This window comes from Rhizoctonia solani, chromosome 6 (assembly GCF_016906535.1).
Source record: "Rhizoctonia solani chromosome 6, complete sequence".
Taxonomy (NCBI): Eukaryota; Fungi; Basidiomycota; class Agaricomycetes; order Cantharellales; family Ceratobasidiaceae; genus Rhizoctonia; species Rhizoctonia solani.
This window is the reverse complement of record NC_057375.1, coordinates 1,179,321-1,206,984: the sequence shown is the minus strand read 5'-3', so window position 1 is coordinate 1,206,984 and position 27,664 is coordinate 1,179,321. Positions and strand designations below refer to the sequence as shown.

Sequence of the window (27,664 nt, the reverse complement as noted above, 5' to 3'; positions counted from 1 at the left end):
TGACTTAGTTCGCTGGCCGAACATTTGATCCTCTCTTTGTCACTTGAACGTCCCTCTCCGTCGCCCTTTACTCCGTGTTATTGTTGAGGCATCCATTACGACACGCCCTGCCATTCTTGGGCACAAAATCGACATTGGCCACGTTACTATACCACATGTTACACACGAATAACACACGCACGTATGCATGAAATGTCTACCTTGTTTTTTTTGACTGCTCTTTGATGTAGTTTTCGACGATTCTCGCTCCATCTTATTTCTTGATTTGGGACACTTCTTCACCTCGGATTTTCGGTTCTTGCCCAGAAAGCTGTTCTTCCAGCTTATCCCATGTTTATACCTGGAAGCAAATTGTTTGTATATTTAGCCCCCGAGCACATTTCAAAAAACGTGCCTCTGTTCTGAAAAGCGCTCGTATTATCTATGTCCGTTAGTGGGTACGCACACATTCTTTCCAGTTTTGTGAGTACTTCCCTACCTGGTAGTATGCGCATAATCGCAGAGAAACCAGCTCTTGGTAACCAACTGATATGTATCGCGCCGCTCTCAGCCCTTGAAATATTGGCCTTTCACAAGGGGTGCAGCAAAACTCAAGCGGGCTCTTCGATGGGGCTGGACCGGAGAAGCCCCAGCCGGCTACATCCGACTATTCATATGCATACATCTAATCATGAGGAGTTCTTTCTTCAACAACTGACATACTAGGGTGGTAGTTAATGAGTCTGGATCAATCCGGTTACCCATCCCTCTGGATCTTGTGTATTTGTATACATTGAATTCGGGTACGACCTGGAAGAAATGGCAACCTAGCTTATGGTCCCGTGAGAACAATATACTTTACGCTTGAGCTAGCCATTGATAGCTAAGTCCGATATCTGATTCCGCAGCCAATCCGAACACTGACCTTAAGGTTGGTATTCCCAATGAGACACTTATCGGGACATATGCCCATTCATGTGAGTCTTGAGCTTAGAGTCTTATTCGCATAGTTACACAAAAGAACTAAGTTTTGTACAGAAGCTCCCTTTATGCTACCAATGCACACTAAAGTATCTATCGGAACAGTGACAGAAAATGCTCAGCAGCTTCCCGCATTAGGTGTCACGATCAGTAAAGCCCATGTAATAGATCTTGTAAAACTCTGGACCAGACACGGCTTTCACGTGACTGCTTATCCACGCCCCCAGTAGGATCTGCCTCAGGTCCCTCTGAGTCGATCTTTCATACGCAGAAGGCCGCACATTATAGCAAGGTGATTGGCCAACGAGGGTAGCCTACTCTGATCGAAAGTCTAGATCATTTCACCACCCTGAGTCTAATTGATGCCGCAGCACCAAGGCAACACAAGAAGTGTTATTCCATGGGTGTGAAGTTTCGAACGCACCAGGGACGAATCGACAAAGAAAAAAGAATGCCACAGCGTATGAAGTGCTGATACTATACGCACTTCTGTGTGAAGCATCTTGTTGCTTCAACAACTGTGATCGTTCGCTATTAGAATCCATCGCCTATAGATAGAGCCGGCCTGGGCAGAGGCTTTCTTCGCCCCCCGCTAGTCTAATTTGGCAGCTATACCGTATAATCTACAATTCAAGTCCCTCCCAACCTTTGGACGTACTTAACCTCATTAGCATCAAACATTCGTAGGTTATTTGTTCCAACTATGCCTTCGTGGAACTTCTTTCATATGAGTCAGGAGGAAATGACCTTGAGTTCTTTGCTACATTGCGTATTCCAAGGTCTGCGAATTCGTGTCGTAAATTATTTACGATCGCGCTGATGTCGCCCTACAGGACTTTATTGCTCTTTTTCCGTCGTGATTCAAGAGAAAGAGAGCCATGGCAGTTCAAAGCTCACATAGTGCTCGTTAATCTTTTGGCGCTTGGTCAAACATCATCTCCAGCATGCCCGTTTTCACTGGTAGTAGCGTATTACTGGCCACAATACAGGCATAGAGCGGTGGGTAGCATAATGAAAAGGGTGATATTGTGCTGATTAGATGAGAATTTCCAGCCTCCGTTTCTTCCTCCTCTGTTCAACGCGCTTCTTACTATATCTGTCCAAGGCTTTTACATCCTGAGATGCTGGAGAATACTTGGCCGCCGTGGATGTGCATTGCGCCTTATCTAGCTCTATGGCTGTTGACATCCGGTTCCAGCCTTGCAATGGTAAACACCTACTCCAGGTACGGCCCAACCCAACAATAACTAACTTATTGATAGTCTGCTTGAACTCGAAGGGTCACCTGGAGAAAATCAATCAACAAAGGTGAGGCATAAGGGCCTACTGTCATGAACCTCAGGTACCTACAGTTGATGATCCCTCCACGTATCAATAGCAAATAACCTGTACGCACCATTATCTGATGGGTACCTACAATTAGCTGACGCCCATCTGTGACCTCAGTAGGCTATGGGCATTCGGCGCTTTCGTGGTTGATCTTTTAATGACATCACCAGTGAGTTGAACTTAAATAGGCTTGGCTTTAATCATTTTTGCCACTTTCAGCTGGGTATTACTTGTATAAAAACGTACCGGTGAATGACCTCCATTTCTCAACGCAATTACCAGAATCACTCAGAATACTATCAGGGTCATCCAGTACCATAGAAGCGTGTTTCTCACAGCGTGGAACGTCATATGGGTGGGTGATTGAGATCCGCGCGTGAGTTACATACTGATCTTTTTCCAATGAACAGGCGGCAGCTGTACCTCCAATGGCCCTCACCATTGCAGTGATCATTGATGGTTATCTTGTCGGTATTCATTTGTCAAGTACAGTCATCTTGGTATCCTGAGGGCTTCATATGAACAGGTTCCAGGTTCTGACCATGGTGTGGCTACCTTGCTTACAGACTATCCGGTGAGTCACCACGTTGTCAGTTCGATTGCATGTATTATCTTATTCTAGGTAAAATATATGCGCTTTCCTTGATGGTTACACTGACAGGGTATGGTCGGTTTCAAGTTCCTTCATGGAGTTGACTTATCTTGAAATAGGCGAGGTTATGTTAGACAAAGCTATCAGAGGTTAATATGGACGTATGTCTTCGGGTGGTACGGGACCCACTCGCAGTGGCCACAATGAATTTGCTGCTATCCGCACTCGTTCAGTACGATATAGTGTATTGAACCAACACCTATCTGTGTAAAACTAATTGTGGGCATGACCTGATTAAAAGAACCAAATGTTATCCGGCGAAGTAGTTACTGTTCAACTCGATGACCTTGGGACGAGTACAAATCGGTTCACTAGAGAGGGGGATAAATGAAAGTGATGGAGAGGCCGCCCATCTCAAGATGCAAGGTGGGATTATTTATATTAGTTTATCGTTCCCTCGCTAGTACTGACGTATACCAGGGAGACGATACCAAGTTACACTTATAACATCCACGCACGAGTCCCTTGTAAACATCCACGCACGAGTCCCTTGCACCTGGTGGTATACTATATGTTATTGTTCGGAGTTTGTTCAGTTAATATATACCTTCAGAGTACTGAGAGATTATACATAACACGAGATGGTGTCAGGTAGGCTAGAGCCAATTAAATTAACATGTTTTCAAGGTTAATGCTCAGGAGACAGAAAAATATCTTTCCATAAGATCCAATGCTACATCTCTTGTTGCCTATTTTTATGAATGGGTTTTGATACGTAAACCTATATTATTTCGTGGACCCCTGGGATTCGTCTACTTTACTGCGCGATATACGGCTGCCAAGAGATGCAAAACGCTGGAATTGGCTGGAATTCTCGACTGCGCAGGGCCTTGGCCCAATGCATTATAATATTGGTCCCTCGGAATCTGATTTAATTATGACATAAAGTGGTTGACTACCCGTAAGATACGTGCAAGATCTGGCACGGTCAGAAGGCCAAATAAACGGTCCGTCGGATACGGGCCGACTCCGCTCCGATGATCTAGGTAGGACCCCAGACGCATGCACCTCCCGTAAGACGGAAGTGGCACAGGCGCGTGGGTGGGGTCTACATTTCTAGACCAAGCGTGATTCGTCTCCTTGACCAATTTGCAATTACACCAACGGACCATAAATGCAATCGTTTTTAACATACAACGTATATGAGTATATAAAGAAAAAAATCAGTAGCCTGTGACATGTCTGGCGTGTTTGGCCCCACTACTTGTGCGCGGATGAGGTCCTTGCAAGGTATATGGGGCCACGGAAACAGGGGACCTTGGAACGACGGTTGCGTTTACATGACCACCTCATTTTTGAGGACGCCAGAGACCATTATTACAAAGGTCAACATTTTATTGTATTTTTGTGCGTTGCATGCATGTGTTACAATGTATTTGTGGTACGTACAAATTGTGGTCTGCATACAAAATGGCTGCCAAGACTGGACCCTGAGCAGTTTAGAATAATCGGCTGCCAAGAGATGCAAAACGCTGGAATTGGCTGGAATTCTCGACTGCGCAGGGCTTGGCCCAATGCATTACAATATGGTCCTCGAATCTGGTTTTATTATGAACATAAAGTACCGTATTTCTTCCGGAATATTCCGAAGCTTAATCGCTTCAGGTGTTGTTTCAAGGTAATCTTGGATTGCACATATTTGTGCCCTCTTCTCACGGTGTGTCTGAATGCTTCCGTGGCTTGCTAGATACATTGTGAACACAGGTGCTTGATCAGTGTGCGTAGTTCATTTCCACGCTGGATGTCACGAGGCGATTGGGTAGCATCCGTGGATGTTATCAGTGCTATATTTGGAATATGATGGCACACATTCAGTCTGGAACTGTACAAATATAGGCCTTCAAAGATGTTTGAGAGATTTGTAAGGCTGCCAAACCACGTTTCGATAAACACGATGGGGGATGATGTGTTTCAAGCTTGCCAGAGAAGTGGGAGAATAGGTATAGTTAAGACTCGGTTCTGTGCTACATTTGCTCCTTTAGGTGGCACGAAGGCACTAGGCAAGTGTATAGTTGGATAGATGATTACCTGTCGATCGGCAGAGCGGCTGTATGCCAAGTTGGTGGCTATACACTCTGTTAAGGTTTTTGAGGGCCTCGAGGGAATTGGGAATTCATCAAGACACCCTTGTCTACCCACACAGGCCAATAGCAAACAGCCATCGAATCTTCTCAATATTTTATCCGCAGCAGGTGGAGTAGGAAGATACGCTTGTCCACGGCTTATGTCTGGAAATTTGATAAAGTTGGGGTGGGTGCCTTCCAGAACAGTAAGCATTGCATGCGATCAACATTGCGGCCACGTTGTTTTAAAATGGATATCCACACTTCCTTAGGCACGTTGGGAGACCTTGCTGGCTGCCTCGCTGCAAGCCGGAGCTGATCAACCACGCCTTGAGTGGGAGTCTGTCCTTCTTTCAGTCCCCAGCGTGCTCTTGCGCTCTTGAGACGACCACCTCCGCACTTGACTCAAGTCCAGCCAGCTTTTGATCCTCAGCTGCACTTGCCCACTTCCACACTTCCTTAGGCACGTTGGGAGACCTTGCTGGCTGCCTCGCTGCAAGGGAGCTGATCACACCACGCCTTGAGGGGAGTCTGTCCTTCTTTCAGTCCCAGCGTGCTCTTGCGCTCTTGAGACGACACCTCGCACTTGACTCAAGTCCAGCCAGCTTTTGATCCTCAGCTGCACTTGCCCACTGGTCCTGGTCCTCTCCGCCTTTGCCTCAATTTTTACGCCACGCTACGACTTTTTGCATTTCATTGTCAGATCCACCGTACCTCACGAAAAGCCTTGGCTCAAGATGTCCAATCTAACCGTCCTATTTGGCCGTATGGCCTTGCTCTTAATTGTTTTCACAGTTACTGTAGCGAGCAGTGCAATGCCTCTGCCCGGCGGCTTTCGTGCACCCATATCCTAGCCAGCGAGCGATCAGTCCAGGCACTTGTCGTGTCCGCCCCGAAGTAAAATCACCGCCGCCCAGGCGGCAAAGTGAACGTCGGATATTTACCAACTGGGGAGTCTACGGTAATCAGCCTTTTTGTAAGTGATCAATCCTTTTGGCTTGCGGCTCCACTTTGGGTGTCTAACGTGGAGCGCTTGATTGCATTAGACGCGCAAAATATTACGACCGATACTATCACGCACATTCTTTATGCGTCAGTTGTTTTATCGAGTTATGCGTTTCATCTGACTCGTTTGTTAGTTTTGGGGATTGCGATGGCCAGACTGGCATGGCCAAACTGTCCGATACATACTCTGATCAACAGGTTAGTGATTTCGCAATGTATTTATCCAACATATCTAATCGATTTATACTTCTAGATGCACTGTAAGTGATACTATGGATGGATAGATTGTATTCTTATACATTCCTCAGTCGATGGGGACACATGGGACGAATCGGTAATAACCTATATGTGAGTGAAACGATAACCTGCCTTTTATGTTCAGTCCCTCAACAATCATGTTTCACACAACAGGGGAAATTTCAAGCAGCTTTATGCCCTCAAACTCAAGCACCGAACAATCAAAGTTTTGTTGTCCATCGGTGGCTGGACGTATTCTCAAGCTGGTCATTTGATTTCGTGACCTCAGCAAGCGCCCGGGCAACCTTTGTCAACAGTCAATTGCGTTGATGGAAGACAACGGCTTGGACGGGATGTAAGCTCCTTTCGGGTCCCGACCTCTGACATTTATTGATGAGTCAAATCAACTTTTTAGTGATATTGATTACGAGTACCCAGAGACCCCCGAACAAGCCTCTGGGTTCGTCTCACTTTTGTCCGAGATGCGCACGGCACTCGATGCCCACGCAAAGAAGAAGGGAGAATAAACCCCTATCAATTATCGGTTGGGAAAATATAATCATGTACCAGAAGTGTGTGCTGATTTGATACCGGCTTTAGGCTGCTGTTCCCGCTGGTGCCGCTAATTACCAGAATCTGCTTGCTTCTGACATGAACAAATATTTACAATGTGGAACTTGATGGTACGTCATTAATATGGACACCTATTGGACGTCATTCATTCGTATTTTAACCAGCTTATGATTACGCTGGTGCTTGGTCCAGTGTGGTGAGTCCGACTTACCTATTTCGTTCGCATTGGCAAAACTAACTACAGAACTCATCTCTAGTCTGACGACCAGGCGAATCTTTACGGTAGATCGGGCTCCGGATCAAGTACGGATACTGCTATTTCATGGTATACTTCCAACGGCGTTCCGGCCAACAAGATGCGCTAGGTCAGTTTGGGTAGTATCATAATATTATCCTCTCCTTATGATCCATTCTAGGAATCCCACTTTATGGGCGCTCGTTCCAAAACACTGCTGGTATTCATCAATCATACTCTGGAGTTGGTACAGGCTCCGCCGAATCCGGAATTTACGACTACAAGGCCTTGCCTCCAGACGGCTCCGAAGTTGTCGAGAACAAACTATGGTATCAGTTACAACCCATCCACCAAGGAGCTTGTTTCATACGATACTCCCACTATCGCCAAGATGAAGGCAGTACATTGCAAAGAAGGGATTGGCTGGTGGTAAGTTCGACCGGTTACCTTGTTGCAAAGCAAATAACGATCGATTCTACGCAAACTAGGAATGTTCTGGGAGCTTTCTGGAGACAAGACAGGATCAGACAGTTTGGTTCGGATCACCGCCCAGAATATGGGTTCACTCGACAATACTCCTAACCATATCTATTACCGTATTCACAATTCGACAACATCAAGAAAAACCTCGGGCAGGGCGGTGCAAGTGCTTCGCCGACATATGTGCCCCCGACATCCACATCGACAAGTACTCGGCCCACAGCCAGCAGTACGACGACACGCAGCACGACCGCAACGCCGACTACAAGTTCCAGCCCGGTCACTACCACCATCACTTCCGGCGCTCCTTCCACGACCGTCTCGGCTACCGATGCGACCACTTCCCCTGTATGGACACCGACTCCACAACCCGGAAATCTGTGTGACGCTTTTGCGCCTGTGGGATTCTGAAAAGGCATACACCCGCGGTGACGTCGTGCGATACCTGGGTTAGTGTTATGACTCTGGTTTGTTACGCTACATGCTAACAAAATATTGGACTGTAGGATATATCTGGGCTTCAATTGGCGATAACACTGCGCAAATACCGAGTGGCGTTAATAGGTAGGTTACCCTTTGGTTTTGGTTCGGTTAAATGGCACATTACTAATTAACCTCATTAGTCCTTGGATGGTTATCGGAACATGTTGATAGATTACAGTAATCGGGAATATGGATTAGATGTACCACGTGCTTGTTTCGATTCTTTATTGAAGGTGTATCTAGGCGTAAATTATCCTCCATGCAATGTCCAGTGAAGCTACTTTGTGAACTTCAGGTGCGCAACGGCTATTTGGCCTGTGCCGCTATCTTTACTGAGAATCATGTGCTTGATACAATCCACGCTTTAAACAGGAGTATGCCTGTCGTTCCAAGGATGACGTCTTCCGGGTGAAGAATGTACTTTTTTAAATGGAGAGCTGTTAACCTTGTATGCTATCAGTCAGCATCGTTTACAAACATCAATCTGCCCCATCAAGTGTGTTCATAGTTCCACAAGACTGGTATGCGCGCAGCCAGTGCGAGACAACAAGAAGTCAGAACATGTCAGAGGAAGTTCCAGGTTGTTGTCCCTTGCTACCTCCGACTTCGATTGCTTTCCCTCCCACGTCATTGTTAGTCAGAGCGTCGTCCAATGGTCCATTCGTGTTTACCGATGCTCCTATTATAATGGTATCCATGAGGGCTGAAGTAGGTTTCGAATCGGTACTGGTCGTGGGTGCAATAGGCGGTCTCCGTGGATAGGTTGCTAATGCTACGAGGGATATTGTTATTGGTAACTAATGTACTACCTTAAGCAGACAATTCATAGTGACCATTTCCACTTTAGTCTATGAGAAGTAATAGACGGGTCCACAGCGAAGGGTGTAAGTATATGCACAGGATAAACAAGCGCCGGTTCCCATGATATGCCAATACAGTATCATAGGCCGTGGGACCATTCATATTAAGGAGTCTACCCAAGTTGGGAGCCGCAAAACTGGTAATCAATTGATTTTAACACACACACATGGTTATCAAGCAAACGGCGCAGTTGTCGGATTTCCGGCGGGTGCCTCTATGATCCGCTATCCATGGTGCACGAGGTACTTCGAAGAAGAAGCATCGGGATATACATTATTGCTTCCCTCCAATCATGGTGTTCTTTCGGTTCACAATGGATTGCTGCTTGATATGTTTAATACCCATACTAACGGAGCCCTACTATTGACAAGCTACCACGCCAGGTGTAGACGGAATCATTAGTAACACTTGCAGTCGCTCAATGGCATCCCCTGATGTGATTATATAAATGACTTTGCGTATCTGATTTCAGAAATGGATTTGAGATTCGACGCGTCAAATGTCTGGGTTACTCTTAATTTACAATTGGATTAGTTACTATTACTAGCACTATTCAATAAGAACCTCAAGTATCATGGGTGCCGACGAGTAATAAAGTTCAGGTTGTGGAGCTCTCGTGAATTGAATTAGTAGAGCAACGGGTACTCCAAATCTGGTCGGTCGAGATATGACTAAATCCTCAAAGGAAGATGCCTTTTTTCAGACGCAAAGAGAAGACAAGAATGTATACGACGTCACTGGCCAAGATGAGCCATTGGGCCACGCATATAACAAGTGCATTGCGCATACAATGTCTCTCACTGCAGTTCCTCTCAAGCCATCCCACTAGCCCATTGTTTGAATTTTATATTGTATTTTCTTTATTTTTTCCCTCAGCTCCTTAGAATATGGCTACCATTCCTCCTCCACGCCCTATTCGACTTGCCACCTCACCCGATCAGGCGCACGAATTAATCGCCAATCGTCGTCACCCATCTCACCAACGTCGATGTCGTCTCCATCGAACCACAGCCCTAAACAGTATGCTATATACCACCATTATCCCAGCAGGACAGCCGTCGCGTCTCACGAAACCGTAGAGGCGGCTCAACCCCGCATCCTCTGTCAGGTCGATCATCCGTGAACTTCGGCGGAGTTCATCGGCGTGAGTAGTGTGTTTATTGTTTTAGCTGATTTTGACTGTTGCCCCATGTTTCAGACGATGCTCTTCATGATAATCGGTCTCGGTGTCAACTGCCAAAGCACGTTGACGTCTTCACCGCAAGTTTCATCCACCTAAAGGGGTGAGTATTCATCGCAGTAAAAACTGATTGCATAGTTCACATTAGTCCACCGAATAGAATTACGCCACTGTGTCCTTGGCGTGGGGAACAGGGTTGGCACTTGGTGCTTGGGTCTCGTCCGGAATCTCTGTATGGTTTATCTTCTCCTTCATATAGAAGTTGGCTGATGGTGTTCTTCCAGGGGGGTCATCTCAACCGGCCGTAACACTTGTACAAGCGATCTTCCGTGGATTTTCTTGGAAAAGGTTCCTGGCTATGCTAGCACAGGTACTGGGTGCATGTGTCGGAGCTGCACTCATATATGCAAACCCATATTGCTATCAACATCTACGAGGGCGGTAGTGTGAGAAGTGTTCCGGGTACTGCTAGTCTTTTGCAACATTCCCGGTGCGTAATAGATTATCCTTGCCCCGTAACGCCGGAGCTCATTGCCATCGTCATACAGGCCGACTACATGACCAACGGTAAGTTTATGATCTTTCCGCTGGTTGTATGCAGGTGCTAAACATGATGTATAGCACTATGTTTTACAATGAGGTATGCACATATATAAATAGCCTGATTAGTTGAGGTGGTTGACGGCACTCTTAGGCACTCGGGACTTTCCTACTGGTATTCGTCGTCCTTGCGGTCACGGATAAACGGAATGGAGCAGTTCCTGGGTTCATTGTTCCCCTCGCATTGTTCATGGTACTCTTGTCAGCCAGTGCGAGTATCGGCTCTCAGACCGGGTATGTACGGCATACTCGTGAGAGCCAACCACGTCCCAGATAATTAATAATGTATTGGTCATACATTTAGGTTTGCTTTGAATCCCGCTCGTGACCTTGGACCTCGTTTGCTCTGCTGGTTTGTGGGTTACGGTCGTGATGGTAAGTATTAGTTCTCGCCTTGGAGCTCCGCATTTAACAGCTATTTCTAGTATGGAATTATCGTGCCCAATATTGGCTCTACGCACCCATCGTAAGTTTGAGGCGTATCATGGAGCATGGGTTCTGATTACGTACAAACCTACCTAGATGGGACCATTCGTTGGCCTCGTGGCAGCAACGATTTACGATCTCCTCCTTTACCCAAGCGAGGGGAATATTTTGTACTCGTATTATCATAGGTATGTTGGTTGATCGAGCGACCGAGCCGAACTGCTCACGCCCCTCGTCGTATAAGGTTTAGAAAGGACCCAATTGAGGCCGCAGAGAATGGTGTATCGAACACGGTCGGTTAGGACCCCGAATCAATTGTCGAAGCGGTTCGCTGGAAGAACTCAGTTTTGACAGAAGTTTGCAAATGAATAAGCCATTAAATACATCTTTGAGTATAGTCTCGAACCTGAATCAAGTTAGTTGTGCCGTGTGCAGCGTGTATTTCGTACGAAGCGGTTCTCCGATCGAGACCTTTCTGTTTAATCAGGCCAGTCCTGGGAATGAAACCTCGTATCTGGCGCAAAAGGAAACTCTTGCGCTCCTGAGTGGCAGTGCCCGTCGATCTTCAGGCCCCATAGCTCCAGATCCAGACCCCGCCGGTATGCAGAAGAACCGTACGGTGTGTCCGAGGTTAGATTTACAAGTGGCCACCGGGGCTTGTTTATATTCGGTTCTGCGGGGCCGGTTGAGCTGCCAAGTCTATTACCTTTCTTTCACACCAGAGCATCCTCTGCTGTGCGCAGAAAACAATGGAGGGACAGCAGCGACCTCCACTGCAGCCCAACGCTTCATACGACAGCACCAGCTCATCTTCTGTTACAATGTCTACGCTTACACCGGATCAGGCAAAATCTCCTTTTAATACATCACCAAGCGGACGTATCTTTCGTGTTTCCTCAGACAAACAAGTCTCCATCTCGTGCTGCTCCGAAAGCGACCGAGTCTGCAGCATTGGTCGAACTTCCTTCGGCGGATCTAATACCATCGTCTATCAGTGAACCAGCTCCGGGGAGAGGCTCCAAGGTCATGCTTGGACCAAATCGTCTGAAGCTCGTCACGGATGACGCGCTAGACAGCATATTGAGACCTTCCCCTAGACTCGGACACTCCATATATGAAAGGGGTCAAAATAGCGTTCAAGCCTGGGTTGAAACATCGACGCGAACTTCCCAGGAGGCCAGTCGCAAACCCGAGGAAGAAGAAACATAACTAGAGCATTATCATATTCCATTGGTCCACCTGCACTTTTTTCTATTCAACTAGCTTGGTGGGCATTCTAGTATTTCTACTTCCATTACGGGATCTGATCGGAGTGTTCCTTGGCTTAGCTCACTTCGCCATACCGCTTTGCCCTCATTGCTAGCCATTGTAATCTATTTGCTGCTCTTGTATAAGCTATTATTGAGTGCTATTATCATTGTTCTGTAATATATGTTATTATGGCGGGCGACTTTGGGACTCTTGAGAGTTTGAACCGCACCCTGGGGGATCCCAGCAACGAGAGTACCCGGATGAAACCCACTGGTACTGCGGCCACGTGTGGGATCGATCTTCTGTTCACAATAGTGGATTCATGGCCGCAAGGCACATATGCGCGAGAACAGAGAAGGCCGTGCAGATACAGTGGAAGCAATACCACCAGTCGGATGATTTTTCGCTAACCCCGGGTGTTCCTGGATGGGTTTGAGCATCGAGGTGCGACCCATATGTAACACCGCCCCCGTGTAACACACCTAGCCAGGGTTACGTGTCCAGAATGTAACAACCACACCTTTCGCACCTTACCGCCAATGCATCCCGACCAGTGGCTCCCCCATTTAATGAAATGTCAACACCTCCCTGAGGCTGATATTACTGCTTTGTGCAATCGAGTTAGAGCGATACTTATAGAAGAGGGAAACATTCAGCCTATTGCCAGTCCGGTGACGATATGTGGGTGATATTCATGGGCAGTTTTGGGATTTATTAGAATTGTTGAGAAAGGGCGGGATGGTTCCGGATACAAAATACATTTTTATGGTTCGTTTGATAACATCCATAGCTCAAACCCCATATTGAGGTGGCCCCCTAGGGTGATTTTGTAGATCGGGGCAACTATAGTCTCGAGACCGTATCTGCTTCTCGCACTCAAGGCAAGGTGGAGTTTTTCTCCAAGAAATCAACTCGTGGAATTAACACTTCTCGAATGCGCTCCTAGGTATCCCGATAAAGTGACGTTATTACGTGGAAACCATGAGAGTCGCCAGATCACAAGTATACGGCTTTTATGGTGTGTAACCCATTCTGGCTTGCGCTTGAGGTGCGATCTCAAATCCATACGCAGACGAATGCCAACAAAAGTATGGTAGCTCGTCAGTATGGAAGGCCTGTTGCACTACCTTGATTACCTCAACCTCGCGGCAGTACGAGCTCCTTACAATTTCTCCGATTTGCCTTCTAACCACGAGAGTCTGAACCCAATAGATTTATCGATGGCGAGGTCTTGTGCGTACACGGAGGACTATCACCCGATATCCGAACACTCGACCAAATCCGCGTTCTGACACGAGCCCAGGAGATCCCCCATGAGGGTGCATTTTGCGGTTCGTCCAACTTTCTTTCCCCCCGGAAGGGCCGATTCGTAATATGCTGTGTGGCTCAGATCTTATGTGGTCGGACCCGATGATGATTCCTGCATGGGCAGTGAGCCCAAGGGGTGCAGGTTGGTTATTCGGAGGCAATGTGACACGCGAGGTAGGTTGACGCCATGCTGCTATGTAGAGCCTCTGATAATATATACCCCTAGTTCAATCACGTAAACGGGCTCAAATTGATTGCTCGCGCGCACCAACTGGTACAGGAAGGCCACAAATACATGTTCAACACTTCACTGGTGACAGTTTGGTCGGCGCCAAACTATTGCTACCGGTACGGTGTTATTTTGAACAAAAACGCTGCGCTCCTAACTGTCACCGTAGATGTGGTAATCTGGCCTCTATCATGCGATTCCACGAGGACGGAACAAGAGATTTCATTGACTACGGCCCTGCACCTGAGAATGAACGCGATAGGGGAATGCCGTTACGACGAATAGTGGGTCGCGCTCTTCGGCTTGTTGACCACGTGAGCTAACCTCGATGTAGGGTGGGGCAGGTGCACAGTATTTTATGTAGGCGGAACTATCGAGGTGATGTACCGGCCATATCGATTGTGCCTGTATCGATCACCCTTTGAATCTACGAGTCCCCCCACGTTGGCGAGAGAGGCTCGCTTTAAAAAAACCCTACGACAAGTTTTATTTGCAGACAGCGGAAATTTCCGTAAATCTAATCCGAGGTACGTGTGTCCGAAACATTCTTAGAGCCTAAATCAGCACCACCCATAATCCCAACCTCGATAACCCAAACCCAATGAGGGGTATGGGTATCCACTTATCAATTACCGGAACATACGAAACCCAGTCTCACGCAGCCTGTTATGCATTGAAGGACTGCGAACACACTACAAGCCTGTGCACATGCGATCTATGGCACTGTTAGGGTGGACTTGATCGTCGCTCGAGTTTCTTGCACGCACCAATTACAGCCTTCCTTTTCTCCTTGTTGGTGTTCTTGTGATTCTGGATCGACCGTGGCGTGCCTTCTCTTCGTCTGATACTGAGTCCCGTCTCAATTAACGGTTATAGGCAACACGTGATACGGCAGAGTTTACCTGTAGGGGTAGGGCTCATCTCAGCTTGAGGCCTGGGCTCTTCATTCGTGGTCATGGTCAGAGCGTAAGAGATATAGGTTAGTTGCAATCCACCTCTGCACGAAGGAAGACTCGCTTTAAAAGAAATGCTGCATTTGACTACGCTTCGCGGTCGGCAAGGGTGCAGTAAACCATCAATTGCCTCATAAGTCAAAGAGCAAATTATCGCAATAAGATAGACGCCCAATAACCAGGCACGATGCGGGGTAGGTTAGTCTTGAGAACGAGTCCGATTTTTTATATGAAATGGGAAATATTGTAATATTTGTTCGCACCGCTACTACAGCCTATTGGTGGCTATAGTGGAAGGGGTAATGGATAAAGTTCAGGCTATGTTAGGAATATGTGGTGCGAAGTAGAGCTTATATTTGATAGGACAAAACTCCTTTTAGAGGCTTCAGGTCGTGATATGAATGGTCTCTATCTGAGAAATCTCATGATTCACGTCCGCGTGACCCGCCACTTCGTCGCCACTCGGCTCATCACTTTGTTTGTTGCGTACAAACATACTATCGAACCTGTTACAAGAATTATAGAGTGCCTCCCTTTAACAACTTTATGACAAGTTTACTTCCAATCAATGCCAATGCTTTTAAATCTATCCGAACTATGTATACCGGAAAATCATAGCAATGTATTAACGCTTTGCATAAACTCTGACCCCAATGACCCCAATAAAAGGACGGGAGACTAGCTCTCGCTTATCAATCACTACAACACATGAAAGGTAACAAAAGGCAGTTGTTATACATTGCAGGACCGTGCATACACAATCGCAGGCCTCTGCACACGCATTCTGCGATGCCAGTTAGGACACACTTGGTTATTACTTGAACTGTTCTGATTTGCACGCACACCATTCCAGTCACCTCCTTTCCCCTCCTGGGGTTCCTGTGACTCTGGATCAGTCGAGTTGCGGGTTTTCTTCTTCTGGTACCAACCATGACATCGATTAGCTGCTATGAATGACTAACAACATGGTGGAGTGCACCTGTGGGAGTTGGACTCATCTGTAGTTGGGATCTAGGTTCTTCATTGGTAGTCATGGCCGCAGTGCGGGGGTGTTGATTCGCGTTGGTGATTCTCTGTGCGAAGGACTCGCTTCGGAAGAAATAATACGGCTGGCTACACCTAGTAGTCGGTCGGGTACGCCAAGGTACAAATCACCTGGCAAGTCAAAGAAAAGGGACCCAATACAATAGACGCCGAACACCAGGCACGAGGCGGATGGGGTGGTCCCGTGGTCTCGCGAACGACCCACAGTGGCTGTCAGCTGCGGTAGAAGGGTGGAGCAATGGAGACTAAATGGCAGGCTGTGCTAGGATTATGTTCGGGAACCTCGATAGTATGCGATAGGGGGCGCGTAGGGGTTGTGCTAGATGAAGGAAAGTTCTCGCGGAAATTGGAGAGTGCAATCTGAATAGAACAAACACTGTTGGAGCTGCGCTAACCCCTCGAGCATTTCGCCCATTGGTGCTAATGATCCGAAGTGTGAAGAATATGTGTCTTCGGATCGATGTGATCACAAGGTAAAGAACAACTAATGTGTTCGGTTGAGGTAAAGAGACAAAGATCGGAAGGGAGCGAAAGTTCCTTACTATATATAGTTAAGATCATCTTGGACCGAGACACTATGCACTCACGTGATCAGCCTCCTCATCGCCACCCTGTTCGCCGCTTTATCTATCGCACTCCTATAGCTATGAGATATAGCGCTGTTATTACCATAATATATAATAATGACTTGTTTCTCATAGCTATGCGGGCACACAATATACTTCAAGTCACAAAGGATTTGAAACTTGCACCATATCTAAGATGGTCAAAGTGATCAAATCGGTGCTGTTATCTATGTATGTACGAAACAATGATTTAATGCGCTTGTACTATAGCTAAGTTTTAAATGTGTCAAGCCTCCAGAATATGTCACTGTAAGCATGACAAGAGATGATAGGAAAGCGGTCATGAACTGGCTATAATCATGGGGAATTTTAAGTTCAAATGTGTGCCCCAGAACCACGTAAACTGAATAAACGATAGACTAACTTATAAACATTTGGCTTATTTAACAAACGATGGCTCTTGTCAAGACGTTTGGACTCAGATAAGATACCTGGTGAGGAGTCGGCAGCTCCGGTATGTGTACAGCCACTATGCTGCTGTGTACCTTGGCTGAATGCACCGCACACATGTATGTATCAGAGGGTGGCCAAGTGCTCGTCATGATCACCTCAAAATGGTAGCATTGGTTTGTGTACAACATATCTCTATGTACGAGAGACCTTTGACACGTTGTACATGTTCCCAACGAGCTTGTAATTGGTGGGAGGCCTGGACTCTCCCTACTAACAGACGTGCCTTATTTGTTTCTTGGCGCCAACCAACATTCCGTTCTTATCCGAATTAAGAGCCACACGTTATAGCCCCGCGGAGAGCCGCGGTTGCTTCAATCAATAATATCTACCGATACGATGAGCCTCCGCCGGTATCGGAAAAGAGCAAGTCCAGTTCACAAGCAATGAGCGGAGGATTCACAGCTTCGACCGTACCTTTCCATAGCTTGGCTCGCATGAGCAAGGGCCTTCTGGAAACCATATAAAATATTCAGCCTCGCAATATTATGATATAATGGAAGACAAATAGTCACGAACTGGAATGTGGCGATGTATATGCGCCTGCCAATGTGAAGAGGGGATAGATGGATGGGTGACGAGTCAAAGATCGAATAAGAGACGACAATGCAATCTATCTGGCTACGTACAGCCTATATAATCAATAGAAGTTGTCAGCCAGGCCTATGCTCTTCGCTCTGGCAGTAATGGACTAGTATTCCGCCATTGCCGCGGTACCGCGGCTGACTCAAATGGTGTTTCCAATTGCCAATTAGCTCGTTCCTAGAATATCAAACTATTTGCCAATTGGATCCGGTATCTGGTCACATAAAGATTGCAGCCGCTTCTGCTCGCTGAAACTCCGTGATTGCTATGAGTAAATGCGCGCTTGGCTTGAGCTTTGAGCTGAAAGGCATGAGAGCTCGCCAAGTCTATTCCATACGACCAGCCCGCGTTTCGCTGGGGACTGTGCCTCGCTGGTAGTATCGAATTCCAGCGGCTTCCAGACATGTCAAGTTTAAATACGAGAGGAAATAGTCACGAACCTGACATCGATTCCTCAACATCACTTCCCGTTGCATAACATATACATTGCTTAGGTACATCTACTCTCAGGCCAGATGGACCGAAGCACCTCCTAACCATATGTGTTCGTAGGATGCTGCTTAACATTCGTGCCGTTGCTTCGCTCTTCGTCCTTGCTCTATCTGTAATCGCGTCCCCCGCTACTATTGATCACGCACACAATGACAGAGTCGCCTTAGCTACTAGAGCAGATGGTACAAAGGTGCGTCATATCCAAGTTGCCTATGATGTTGTGCTGACCGCCTACCTTGCAGGTTGCAGTTGGTTAGTGATTTTAGGCCGCTATTTTAGTGACTTGTTTGATCCTGAAGCATCAACGTCAATTAGTTACTTGTATGGATGTAAGTTCACCAATCGATATCAATTAGGCTTCAATACTAACTTCCTTTACTCGATAGCCACGCATCAAGTACGTTTATTGATAGATACCGTCCCGAACAAACACTAAACCTCTCTCCCCCCTCAGCGTCGATTTTCTGTTAAAGCAGCTTAAGCTTTCAAGTTCTACTTCTTATATTATTCGTAATGCTGGGGGTCGGGCGTAAGTTTATGAGAGGTTAATTCTTCCATTAGCTTATACATCTATCGTTTCCCAGTAAGGAAGCTCTTCGATCGGTTATGGTAAGCCAGGAGTTCCTAGGAACAAGCGAAGTATACGTTATACATCACACCGATTGCGGAATGGGTACGTATTTCTCATGCAGAGTGCAGAAGTAATGTCTCATACAATGTTTAAGCCGACAAGTCGGAAGAAGGCATGCGTAGGGCCCTTTATAAGAAAGACGACCTCACTCGTACGTACATGCTCAACCAAATGAGTTTCCTTCCTATTCGGACCAAGGTATGTCTTCCACAGTAGTTCCAAACTGGCGATTAGCTAACAATTAGCACATAAAGAACTACACGGAATCTGTCCTCGACGATGTTGCTCTCGTGACACACCACCCTCTCCTCAAGCCCAACGCCAAGGTTTCTGGATATATCTACAATATCGGAACCAACGGGGGGAGAGACAGCGTGAAGCAGGTTTACCCTTGAAGAATTGCATTTTTAATGTGCTCAGGTTCCATGTACCTTTTGATATCTTTTTGGATTTGGGGATCACCTATTATGTTCGTTTGATGAATTCTCCCGGAACACATCCTGGAGGAATCTTTTACAATTATTTCTCATTTTTTTTTTAGCTCCCCATGACATTCAAGTTCTTAATATAATTTGGCTGGTCTACACTATAGGGGGGACCGCGACTAACCAAGCCCTGTTTAGCCATGACCAATGTAGGAAGGTTTCGCGCTGATTCGTTGGTCTAACTACATCTACTCCCTTGACGAGGCTTCATGCAAAAATCTTGGGTCAGATACGAATATGTCTTCTTTCTGCATGTACAACAATGATCTAGTTGTCGGTAATGATTTTTAGTCGACTCGGTTGCACAAACGTACCCCGACATCCCATTAAATTTGGACACCAAGCCATACTTGTCTGGAAGCTCATCATGAAACGGAATTCCCTCGGGAGTAAATATCAAACAAGTGACCTATGGTATTGTGAGCAAATGAGGATAGTATAACCTTAATGTATCCGTACCAAAAGTGACGTCTTTGTGTGATGGCCCATCGATGTTAGGATATTGTGACAGCATAATCAAGTGCCTGGACGTGTAGCCAGCCAACGAAGCGGCCGCCAGAGTAATAGAGCTCTCGAGGGATGAACCTGAAGAATTTATGGGTCCTATTTAGTAGCCGTTGGGCTTGGTCGAAGTCGACTGGAAAGAGAGCTTTGGACATGAGGAACTGTTGAACTCTTATTGTGTAAAGAGGTGTTGTGCTCCCGAGTCCCGTGTTCTCTTTAGTACTTCCATATACCTACCGATCATATAGTCCATTGATACTGAGACTGTAGTAGTTGATATATGCAGAGTCAGCGAACATGTGTCAATCCTCCAATTGGGCATCCTGTAATGGTTCCATCAGCCTTAGCGCGTGACTCACGTATTGCCTGGGCTTATTGGTTTACTAGCCAGAGCTCCACGCGAAGGTTGCTCCTTCTGCGCGGTTTGCTATATGGTGTCCCCCTTACTTACAACGATTTTAGTCAAAGACAGGCCCGTCCACACTCGAGTCATTTCCAATATCGTGGGAGTTGTGAACAGTATCATATATCGCGCGTATTCGAAGCCCCAAAGTTAATTCTTGAGTTTGATAATGGGAGTTTGATAGACTAAATGATCAGCTACTTACCGGCTGCCCCAGTCCGTTGTGTGAGTACTATTGATTATTAACTCCTATGCAGGACTAAGCCACTTGAAGCACTCGGATGCTAAACCCCTGGTGTCCTGGTAGCCATTTCTGCACTCTCGCATCCAGAAAAAGATGGACTGTTCTAGCACACTAATTCTAAATAGGTACACTCATTTTCAATTCAACAGTGATGGCAGCCTACGAGAGGCGTGTCTATTTCTCCCTTTCTAAACCTCAGGCTCCTGTTGCAAGCCTTTCACTCTCTTTCCTTCTACTTGTGGCCAATAATGAGCCAAATATAACGTCCTGTTGACTTCTCCACCAATCCAAAGCTAGTTGGCGACGTTGGGGAAATTAGGGTAGCAAAATACTACCCTTAAGCATATGTGGGCAACACCGGGTAGATGGTTTGAAGATCTTGGGGTGAGATATTGTAACAGAAGCATTTATTTATTTATTGGAGCAATATCTCAAGAAATTCTCTGGTGGTGTCATCTTGCAAAAATCATCACGGAAACGGTAGCGGGAAGGCCGCAGATTAAGTACTACAAGGATTTTGTAATACACAGACTTAACACCACTAAGCGCGCCTGCAATGGGTCATAATCATGGTCATTGGGTTGAGTTGTGAACTCTAACTCGGCCATGTCCTAAATACTTGATATATTGGGTGGAGGCGGATCTAGAATTCTGCTTTCTCTAAAGGGCTCAATACTGGCCGTGGTTGTGGTTGGAATCCAGAGGGTTCGACCTGCTCGCGCCAATCCTCCTAAGCTCTATTCGACTCTAAGATTTCAGTGTTATTTACTTGCATCTACGCGGCTACAGAAACGAACAAACCAGTCCGATACAAAAGCAAAAAAAAAAAAAAGCAAAAGCAAAAGCACATACGACGATAAAATATTATAACAAAAATTTCCATGTGAATAAACATACGTGTATAGTCCGTTCTGTGATTATCCGACTGCGCGCCGGGTCTTCCAACTTTCCGTTACATGATCTCTTCCCCAACTCGAATCCTCACTGGTGCAGCAACCTCCAGGTCCTTGCCCTTGTCTCTCAGGCCATCTCCCCCATGCAGAGATAGATTAACCGAATCACCAACGGAACCATCCTCGAAAATGACTGAATCTTCGTCTGATTCATCTTCGCTCGAACTGAGCGCTTCATCGGTCTCGGGCTCGCGTTCACGCTTGATTCCAGACGGAGGGGGAGGGATCGGGACATAATCCTCTCGGAGGGTACGTAATCTTCTCGGGGAGGGACCCAGGCATCTGCACTTGCACCAGGGAGGGTAGTGTCTGGAGTAGGGAGAGGTAGAGAATCATCAACGCTCCCTACGCTCGGAGTGCTCGGCGTCCCCGTGCCTTGACGTCGCGGCCTTGAACCGCCACGTCTTGGGGATCCTGTATAGAACCCAGAGTATGGGTGGCGGCCCGGAATAGGATGCATCATCCCTGGTATCGAATGAACCGGCGAACGCATGGGGCTTCCCCTCGGTGTATCGCATTCCATGGGTGTGCAGAAAAGAGGTATGGCGATGCTTGAGGCGGGGACATATTTCCGTGTTGGGCTGGGGGCGACATCATGGGCGTTGAAGCCATTATCATTTGGGATTGAGGATGCGGCTGAGGAGGCACGAACAGTGGGTATTGGGCATAGGGATGATACGGGTAGGGCGTCGGATATGCAGGCCCAGGCGTCCGAGTGGTACCGGCCGGAGAAGGCGGAACGACAGAACCCAGCGGATCCTTAGGCGTGTGAGATTGATCGACCGTGGGTGCCTGTTCAGATGACGGAAGTTCGGGTTTACTGATCGGTGTCGTTGGCTGAGATGGGTCATATGCTGTTCCGTACCCGTAACCATACGGTGGGTACCCTTGTCCTCCGCCAGTCGCGAAAGCAACAGTGAGCGCGTGCAATTGGTGAGAAAGTTGGTTTACTTGGGTTTGCAACTAATACGGTCTCAATATGCAGTCTTTAAATGAACGGAATATATGTACCTCTCGTTCCTTTTTTTGCCACGTCCGTCTTTCTTCGGCAACTTCTTCTTCTCTCAATCGGGCAGCTTCCAAGGCTCCTTTGAGCGAGGCGATCTGGGTTGACTCTGGGGTCGACAAATTACCGGCCTTTTTGGAGTCGCTCGGTTTTCGGCCCCGTCCAGGTTGATCTTTACGCGCGGCATCACTGGGTTTTCTGCCAGCCTTTGGCCTTCCCGAGGACTCGTCCTTTCCCGCCGTGGTCCAGTGATTGAGAGTGGGAAACTCAACCTCTTCGCTTTCTTTGCTACCTCTTCGTTCGGCATTAAACGACGGCTTTCGATTCAACCAGCCAGTGTTGATTGACGTCAGCGAAGGGGTTGATTTGCGAACTAGCGGTGGTGGTTTGCGCGCCAGATTGGGCGGAAGAGGCGATGCAGGCGGAAAAGCAGGTAATTTGGAACTGGGCACCTTTGCGTTTGCGTTTGAATTGGTCAGAAACGCAGGAGGAGTTGGTGCTGGAGAAGTGGAAGTTGATGTCGTAGGTGTGGTTACTGTAATTTCAGTGAGTGTACTAAACGAAGTCGAAATAGGGGAGGTTGGAGATAGCAAAAGAGTAGGAGGCATGGATGAATCCGCTGGGGCAGTACAGGAGAAGGGGGCAATGGGACAAGGAACGGCGACGAAGGGGAGTTATGCGAGGGTTGGGCGTGAGTTTCATTAAGTTGATTAGCAGGCGGTCGGGTTTGAGAGTTGCTAATGAGGGCTGCAGACGCCGTACGAGTAGGCTTTGACTCCCTTCCACGCCGTCGCCGTTCCTTGGCGCGTTTCCCTACAGAACTCCCGTCGCTCTTGGTTTCAGCCGGAATGTTACGTTCCTTTCCCTTTCTTTCCTTCTCGCTGGCCTTGTCCTTGGGCACATCTTTGGGCGCCTCCTTGATGTCATTAGACCGTGTAGTTTCTTTGTGAATGTCGGATCGCTCCTTTTCGATCTTATTCGCAGCTTCAGCTCGGAGTTTTGTGAGCCATGGACGAGCCCGCCGCCAGCGCTGTCTCCGGTGCCACACGACAGACAAGACAGCCGCCAAAAGTACAATAAAACATCCTGTAGTTGCCTTGGTTTCATCTCCGCAGCAGAGCGAGGTGGGGGCTGATCAATGTCAGCGCGAGAGGAGCTCGATTCCATGGTGGGCTGAGGCTATTTATCCTGAGAGTATCTTTGCGAATAAGTTTAGTAACAGGAAGCTCCGTTGCCAACTTTGCGCTGGCACATCAACTTACATATTTATCCCAAATGAGCTATTTCAACCCCACGAGAAGTTCTGTTACAGTCCGATACACATGCGACGTTCCTCCTTATTCTCGCTTGGTCGTTTGTTACGTGGCACTGGTGTTTGCTACTCCTACCTTGTTCGACCGGGTGCGTGTGCGGGGGAGACGTCAAACACTACGATGGGAAAGACCATGTGCCACACTTGTAGTTATTTCACCGTATCGGCGCTTACCGACTGGTCCCTGTTTCCTTGACGTGGCTGGCCAAATTTGGAATCTCTGAGATAAATGACCATGTAACGTACGTCACAGGAAGCTTAAAACTCCAGGTACCACGTCTGTTCCTGAGCTATGCCTGCTCGTAGAAAACCGTCGTAGCTGGTGAATTTTCGTTGATTCTCACTCAACTAGAGTGATTTCTTTTTAGATTTTCAAGTTCGACATGTGGTTGATCGCTGATTACCACTGGGCGCAATCAGAAATGAGGTTGATTTCATTATGACGGCTACAAGTATTGAATGGTATTGGGATAGGTCCGAGCACTCTCCCTCGCGTCACTTGAATCTATAAAGTTTGACGTTTGAATGTCTATACATACACTTATGGGCGTGGGTACACGCCCGTGGATACCCATTCAGCCGTGAGAACTTTCAATTTGTATAAGCGTAAATAAAATAAATAAATAAAATAAATATGTAAATACGTAAGTTACTCTGCCGAGCCTGGGTCCCACGTTTCCAAGTGAATTATAATTCTGTCTTAATCGAAGTTATGTTCAAGCTTGTATCCTTCCTTTCCATCTTTTGCATTCACCAGAACCCCGTAAACCCCACATCAACCCGACGATCGACCGAGGCTCGAGCCCGAACTAGCAGCGGCCAGACCAAGCTCCATTTGGGTCGTTTCCTTCAACTTGTTTGCAGCACGTTCCCGTCTAGAATTCATCGTCCAGAATTTCCGATTGCCATGTGAACGCAAAAGAAGAAAACAAGGTCACAAGGAGCATTTTATTTCGATTCACGAAAAGAACTCACCCAGTAAGTGCAATCAAGAGGGATAGAATGAACAGTTTGCCTACATTGCGGTCAGATTCTTCTCTTGGAGCGTACTTTGAAAGAGCGTACTGAGAATATCGTAGATGAACATTGCCCAACTTTTAGAATCAACCTATGGTAGCTTTTAATACGGGTATCAGATCAACTGAGGTGAAATGACTTACGACATACATAGTGACTATCAACCCCATCATAGCCAACATTGGGGGTATAGCGGCCAACTATACACGCTCAATGAGCCAAAGGGTTTCAAAGTCTCGATCCGAAACTCACCCAAAGCATATTCCAAATGCTCATGAGCACTCGAGAATATGCCTTATATTCTGTTTTATCGAAAATTCTGGTTATAGACACGCATATGGTATAGTTAGTGGGCAGTAACCCACCTCGTTGTCGTTGAATCAGGTAGCCCATTGCTGTGAAACGTATTGGTGGATAGCAGACGAAGAAAAGGGGGATGTTTACTTATTGTAGTCATGATAAGGTCCAGGGAGAATGATAATCCTACCCAACTCGCCACTGGTCGAGCGCTCTTAGCACACACGAATTGGGTTTCGAAAAAAAACTTACAAGTTATCATTACCTGGTTCCACGTGAATTAATTAAATTAATTAAGTGTATAGCTTTATAACTTACCAAATCAGGCCTGTAATCCGTAGCCACTGCCTACTTAATTTAGTTCGTCTCATCCTGGAGCAAGATACAAAAGGAGCTCACAAAAAATACTCCAGCAACACCTGATAAGATCCATATCATTACCAAAGGCGCAAAAGCCCATTTACGCTTGGACATGATACTCCAACATCGGAACAGGAAGTATATCTGAATGACCATAGTTTCAATGGTGATCATCACCGGGAGGGTAAATCCGGGCTGCGAACAAAATTTAGCAGTTATTCTGGCACATAACGACTGATGAGATTCTCTCAGAGTAGTTGCTGTTGTCAACGAGCAGAGACATTGACTCCGATAGTGACTCTGGACGAACTTCTATAATTAACTCACCGCTGCAATATGTTGTCCCAGAGCACCGTGGATGTAATCGAAAGCGAGGATAGTTCGCAACAATGTGTGCATCATACACATCACATTGACTCCAAGAACGTAAGCCTTGAGCCTTCTCTCGTCTTTCAAGTTGCCGTACAGCAACCTTTGGGTTGACAAGAGGACCGCTGAAATAGCTAAGCATCAGTCATAGAAGACGTCTTTACCGCCCTCAGCAAACCTTGCAAAAACCACTGGCAAATAACGCTAGCCATGTTTTGGTCAGGATTCAAGCGAAAAACGGTCCACACAACGTCATCATCAGACGCAGTGCTACCCAAAGCCTTGCGTACAAGATAAGATGGACTGCCAAGAGTGAAACCTAAGCCTAAAAATCCCTTGGAAAGGGCAAGAAACTTACATGTACATCGTCTACCGGGGACTTGGCGCTGTAGCCTATAATATTCTTGGGTACTTGTACTATTTGAAGCTACACGTCATGTCAGCTGTGGGCGCAAACCGTTGTTGCTATGGGGCGAGGAGGCGGACATTCAATGCTGACCAAACGTGCAGCGTATATCCTGGTAGTAACTCGGAAGTTATTTCCTATCCTCAGTAGCTACCAAAAAGTAATCCTTAAACTTCGTAGGACTAACAGCTAAGGACATAGGTATCGGTTTTAGGGTTCCACACAAAGCTTAGATTGGGCGATACACGGTAACTCTGACTCATTTAATACAGGTAAGCATCACTATGGCATCTGCTCGGGGGTTTTGGTAGCTATCTTTGATCTTAGCATCCTTTAACTAATAGGACAGCCACATCACTTTTCGCAAGTCCTTGGGACGATGAGGCTATTTTGCGTTGGTTGGTTACAAGTAGTAAATTTTATTCTATGCATTCAAATTATAATTAGTTGCCTGCTATCCATACAAGGGCGTATGATAGTCGCTACTAATTGTGAAGTATAGATCCATCAAAGCCCACGGAGTATTCACCGTCGATCAATGAGCAGTACACATAAGGGGTCGAGTTGATGCTCGCGGCTCATGAGCTTCGCGCCTGGAACCATCGTGACGCGCTCCCAGGGAATTGGGAGCCACAAGGAGTCCGGCTTGTAGGGGAAAGAACGATCGGGCAATATTAAAATAATTTCACCACGCCCCTCAACTCCGGATTGACAGGCTTACTCACAGCTCGGTATACGTAGAGGAGGTCCAGTTAACAGTCGTTTCAACAACATCGCAAAAGATTACGATACAAGGCAATTATTACAGGCGAAGCTTCATCGCGAAAACACACGAAACTTTTACTTCTTGTGCTTGGGGCAGCCATCGCACTTGCAGTCGGTGCTGATAGATTGAAAGGTGAATTAGTGAACAGTGTCAAGCGGCAAAGCACTTACCAGGCACAGGTTTCCTATTGGGTCGAAGGGGACAGAGTTAGCAAAAATCAATGGGTAAGACTCTTGGAGCTACGGTTACATACACCACAGTAGTTGACAATCTCAAAGGTCTAAACAGGATCGTTAATTATAGTATAACATATAGACGATGCACGTTGACTTACAGTCTGCATTGTGGATATGAGTATTCAGTAGGAGTGTGGATGTGGGAGTTCGATGTCGGATTGACGAAACTGGAGGCGATTTTAGTCTCGTGTGGACACGAACTGTCCAGTACCACTACACTTTGGGACCAGCTAACCGGGGTGTCGGACGAAACCTGCCGAACGAGCGTTCGTACCATGCGGTTTAACGAATGGCTGAGCAGATGTCAGGGATATTGAGTAAAGTTTTCCTGAAGTAGAAGCTAAGGTGCACCAATGGAGCCGGAGTCCGAACCCTATCCACCATTCCTTGGTAGTAAGCAAACCAAAACGGTGAATAGGATGCCGGAAGAGTCCATCATTGGCCATCCAGAAATTACCGCAGCGTCCATCCATCAAATATCTCATGCCGAAATCCTGAATTCTGGACTTTCTCGGTTGGAGCTTTGCGGCTCTCATCGCTTGGAGTCCAAAGATATATGAAAAGGTGGAAGAAGAGAAATAGCCGAGGGGAGGAATCGAAATAAAACAAGGTTTTCTAGGGGTCTGGGGGTATGGTGTCCCGCGGGTGATAGG

The 27,664-nt window shown here is 46.8% G+C and overlaps 5 protein-coding genes across 5 annotated transcripts; 4 read left to right on the top strand and 1 right to left on the bottom strand.

Moving 5' to 3' along the window:
* Positions 1 to 5,741: 5,741 nt before the first annotated feature.
* RhiXN_05816 (chitinase) lies at positions 5,742 to 7,945 on the top strand (the record flags this gene model as incomplete). The annotated part of the gene is made up of 13 exons (XM_043325632.1): positions 5,742 to 5,769; positions 5,816 to 5,980; positions 6,051 to 6,096; positions 6,144 to 6,207; positions 6,263 to 6,269; positions 6,318 to 6,357; positions 6,421 to 6,498; positions 6,536 to 6,601; positions 6,662 to 6,706; positions 7,012 to 7,015; positions 7,106 to 7,184; positions 7,236 to 7,483; positions 7,676 to 7,945. The coding sequence occupies 13 exons, from the start codon at positions 5,742 to 5,744 to the stop codon at positions 7,943 to 7,945; spliced, it is 1,140 nt and encodes a 379-aa protein (XP_043181064.1).
* A 1,820-nt stretch (positions 7,946 to 9,765) lies between these two features.
* RhiXN_05815 (aquaporin, Major intrinsic protein family) lies at positions 9,766 to 12,293 on the top strand (the record flags this gene model as incomplete). Its single annotated transcript, XM_043325631.1, has 10 exons — positions 9,766 to 9,898; positions 10,607 to 10,625; positions 10,680 to 10,698; positions 10,753 to 10,892; positions 10,963 to 11,033; positions 11,084 to 11,124; positions 11,181 to 11,272; positions 11,329 to 11,377; positions 11,572 to 11,703; positions 11,985 to 12,293. 10 exons carry the CDS (start codon positions 9,766 to 9,768, stop codon positions 12,291 to 12,293), a joined length of 1,005 nt encoding a protein of 334 aa, XP_043181063.1.
* A 1,148-nt stretch (positions 12,294 to 13,441) lies between these two features.
* RhiXN_05814 (uncharacterized protein) lies at positions 13,442 to 14,236 on the top strand (the record flags this gene model as incomplete). The annotated part of the gene is made up of 6 exons (XM_043325630.1): positions 13,442 to 13,486; positions 13,534 to 13,666; positions 13,726 to 13,817; positions 13,870 to 13,991; positions 14,042 to 14,156; positions 14,207 to 14,236. The coding sequence occupies 6 exons, from the start codon at positions 13,442 to 13,444 to the stop codon at positions 14,234 to 14,236; spliced, it is 537 nt and encodes a 178-aa protein (XP_043181062.1).
* A 3,847-nt stretch (positions 14,237 to 18,083) lies between these two features.
* On the top strand, positions 18,084 to 19,048 carry RhiXN_05813 (carbonic anhydrase; the record flags this gene model as incomplete). Its single annotated transcript, XM_043325629.1, has 8 exons — positions 18,084 to 18,212; positions 18,265 to 18,274; positions 18,338 to 18,351; positions 18,409 to 18,419; positions 18,477 to 18,551; positions 18,607 to 18,695; positions 18,748 to 18,851; positions 18,908 to 19,048. The coding sequence occupies 8 exons, from the start codon at positions 18,084 to 18,086 to the stop codon at positions 19,046 to 19,048; spliced, it is 573 nt and encodes a 190-aa protein (XP_043181061.1).
* A 2,193-nt stretch (positions 19,049 to 21,241) lies between these two features.
* On the bottom strand, positions 21,242 to 25,815 carry RhiXN_05812 (uncharacterized protein; the record flags this gene model as incomplete). Its single annotated transcript, XM_043325628.1, has 16 exons — positions 21,242 to 21,551; positions 21,592 to 21,656; positions 21,732 to 22,205; positions 22,254 to 22,783; positions 22,810 to 23,379; positions 24,353 to 24,435; positions 24,536 to 24,575; positions 24,626 to 24,668; positions 24,721 to 24,777; positions 24,830 to 24,896; positions 24,943 to 25,075; positions 25,127 to 25,139; positions 25,193 to 25,222; positions 25,274 to 25,429; positions 25,562 to 25,728; positions 25,782 to 25,815. 16 exons carry the CDS (start codon positions 25,813 to 25,815, stop codon positions 21,242 to 21,244), a joined length of 2,772 nt encoding a protein of 923 aa, XP_043181060.1.
* Positions 25,816 to 27,664: the final 1,849 nt, after the last annotated feature.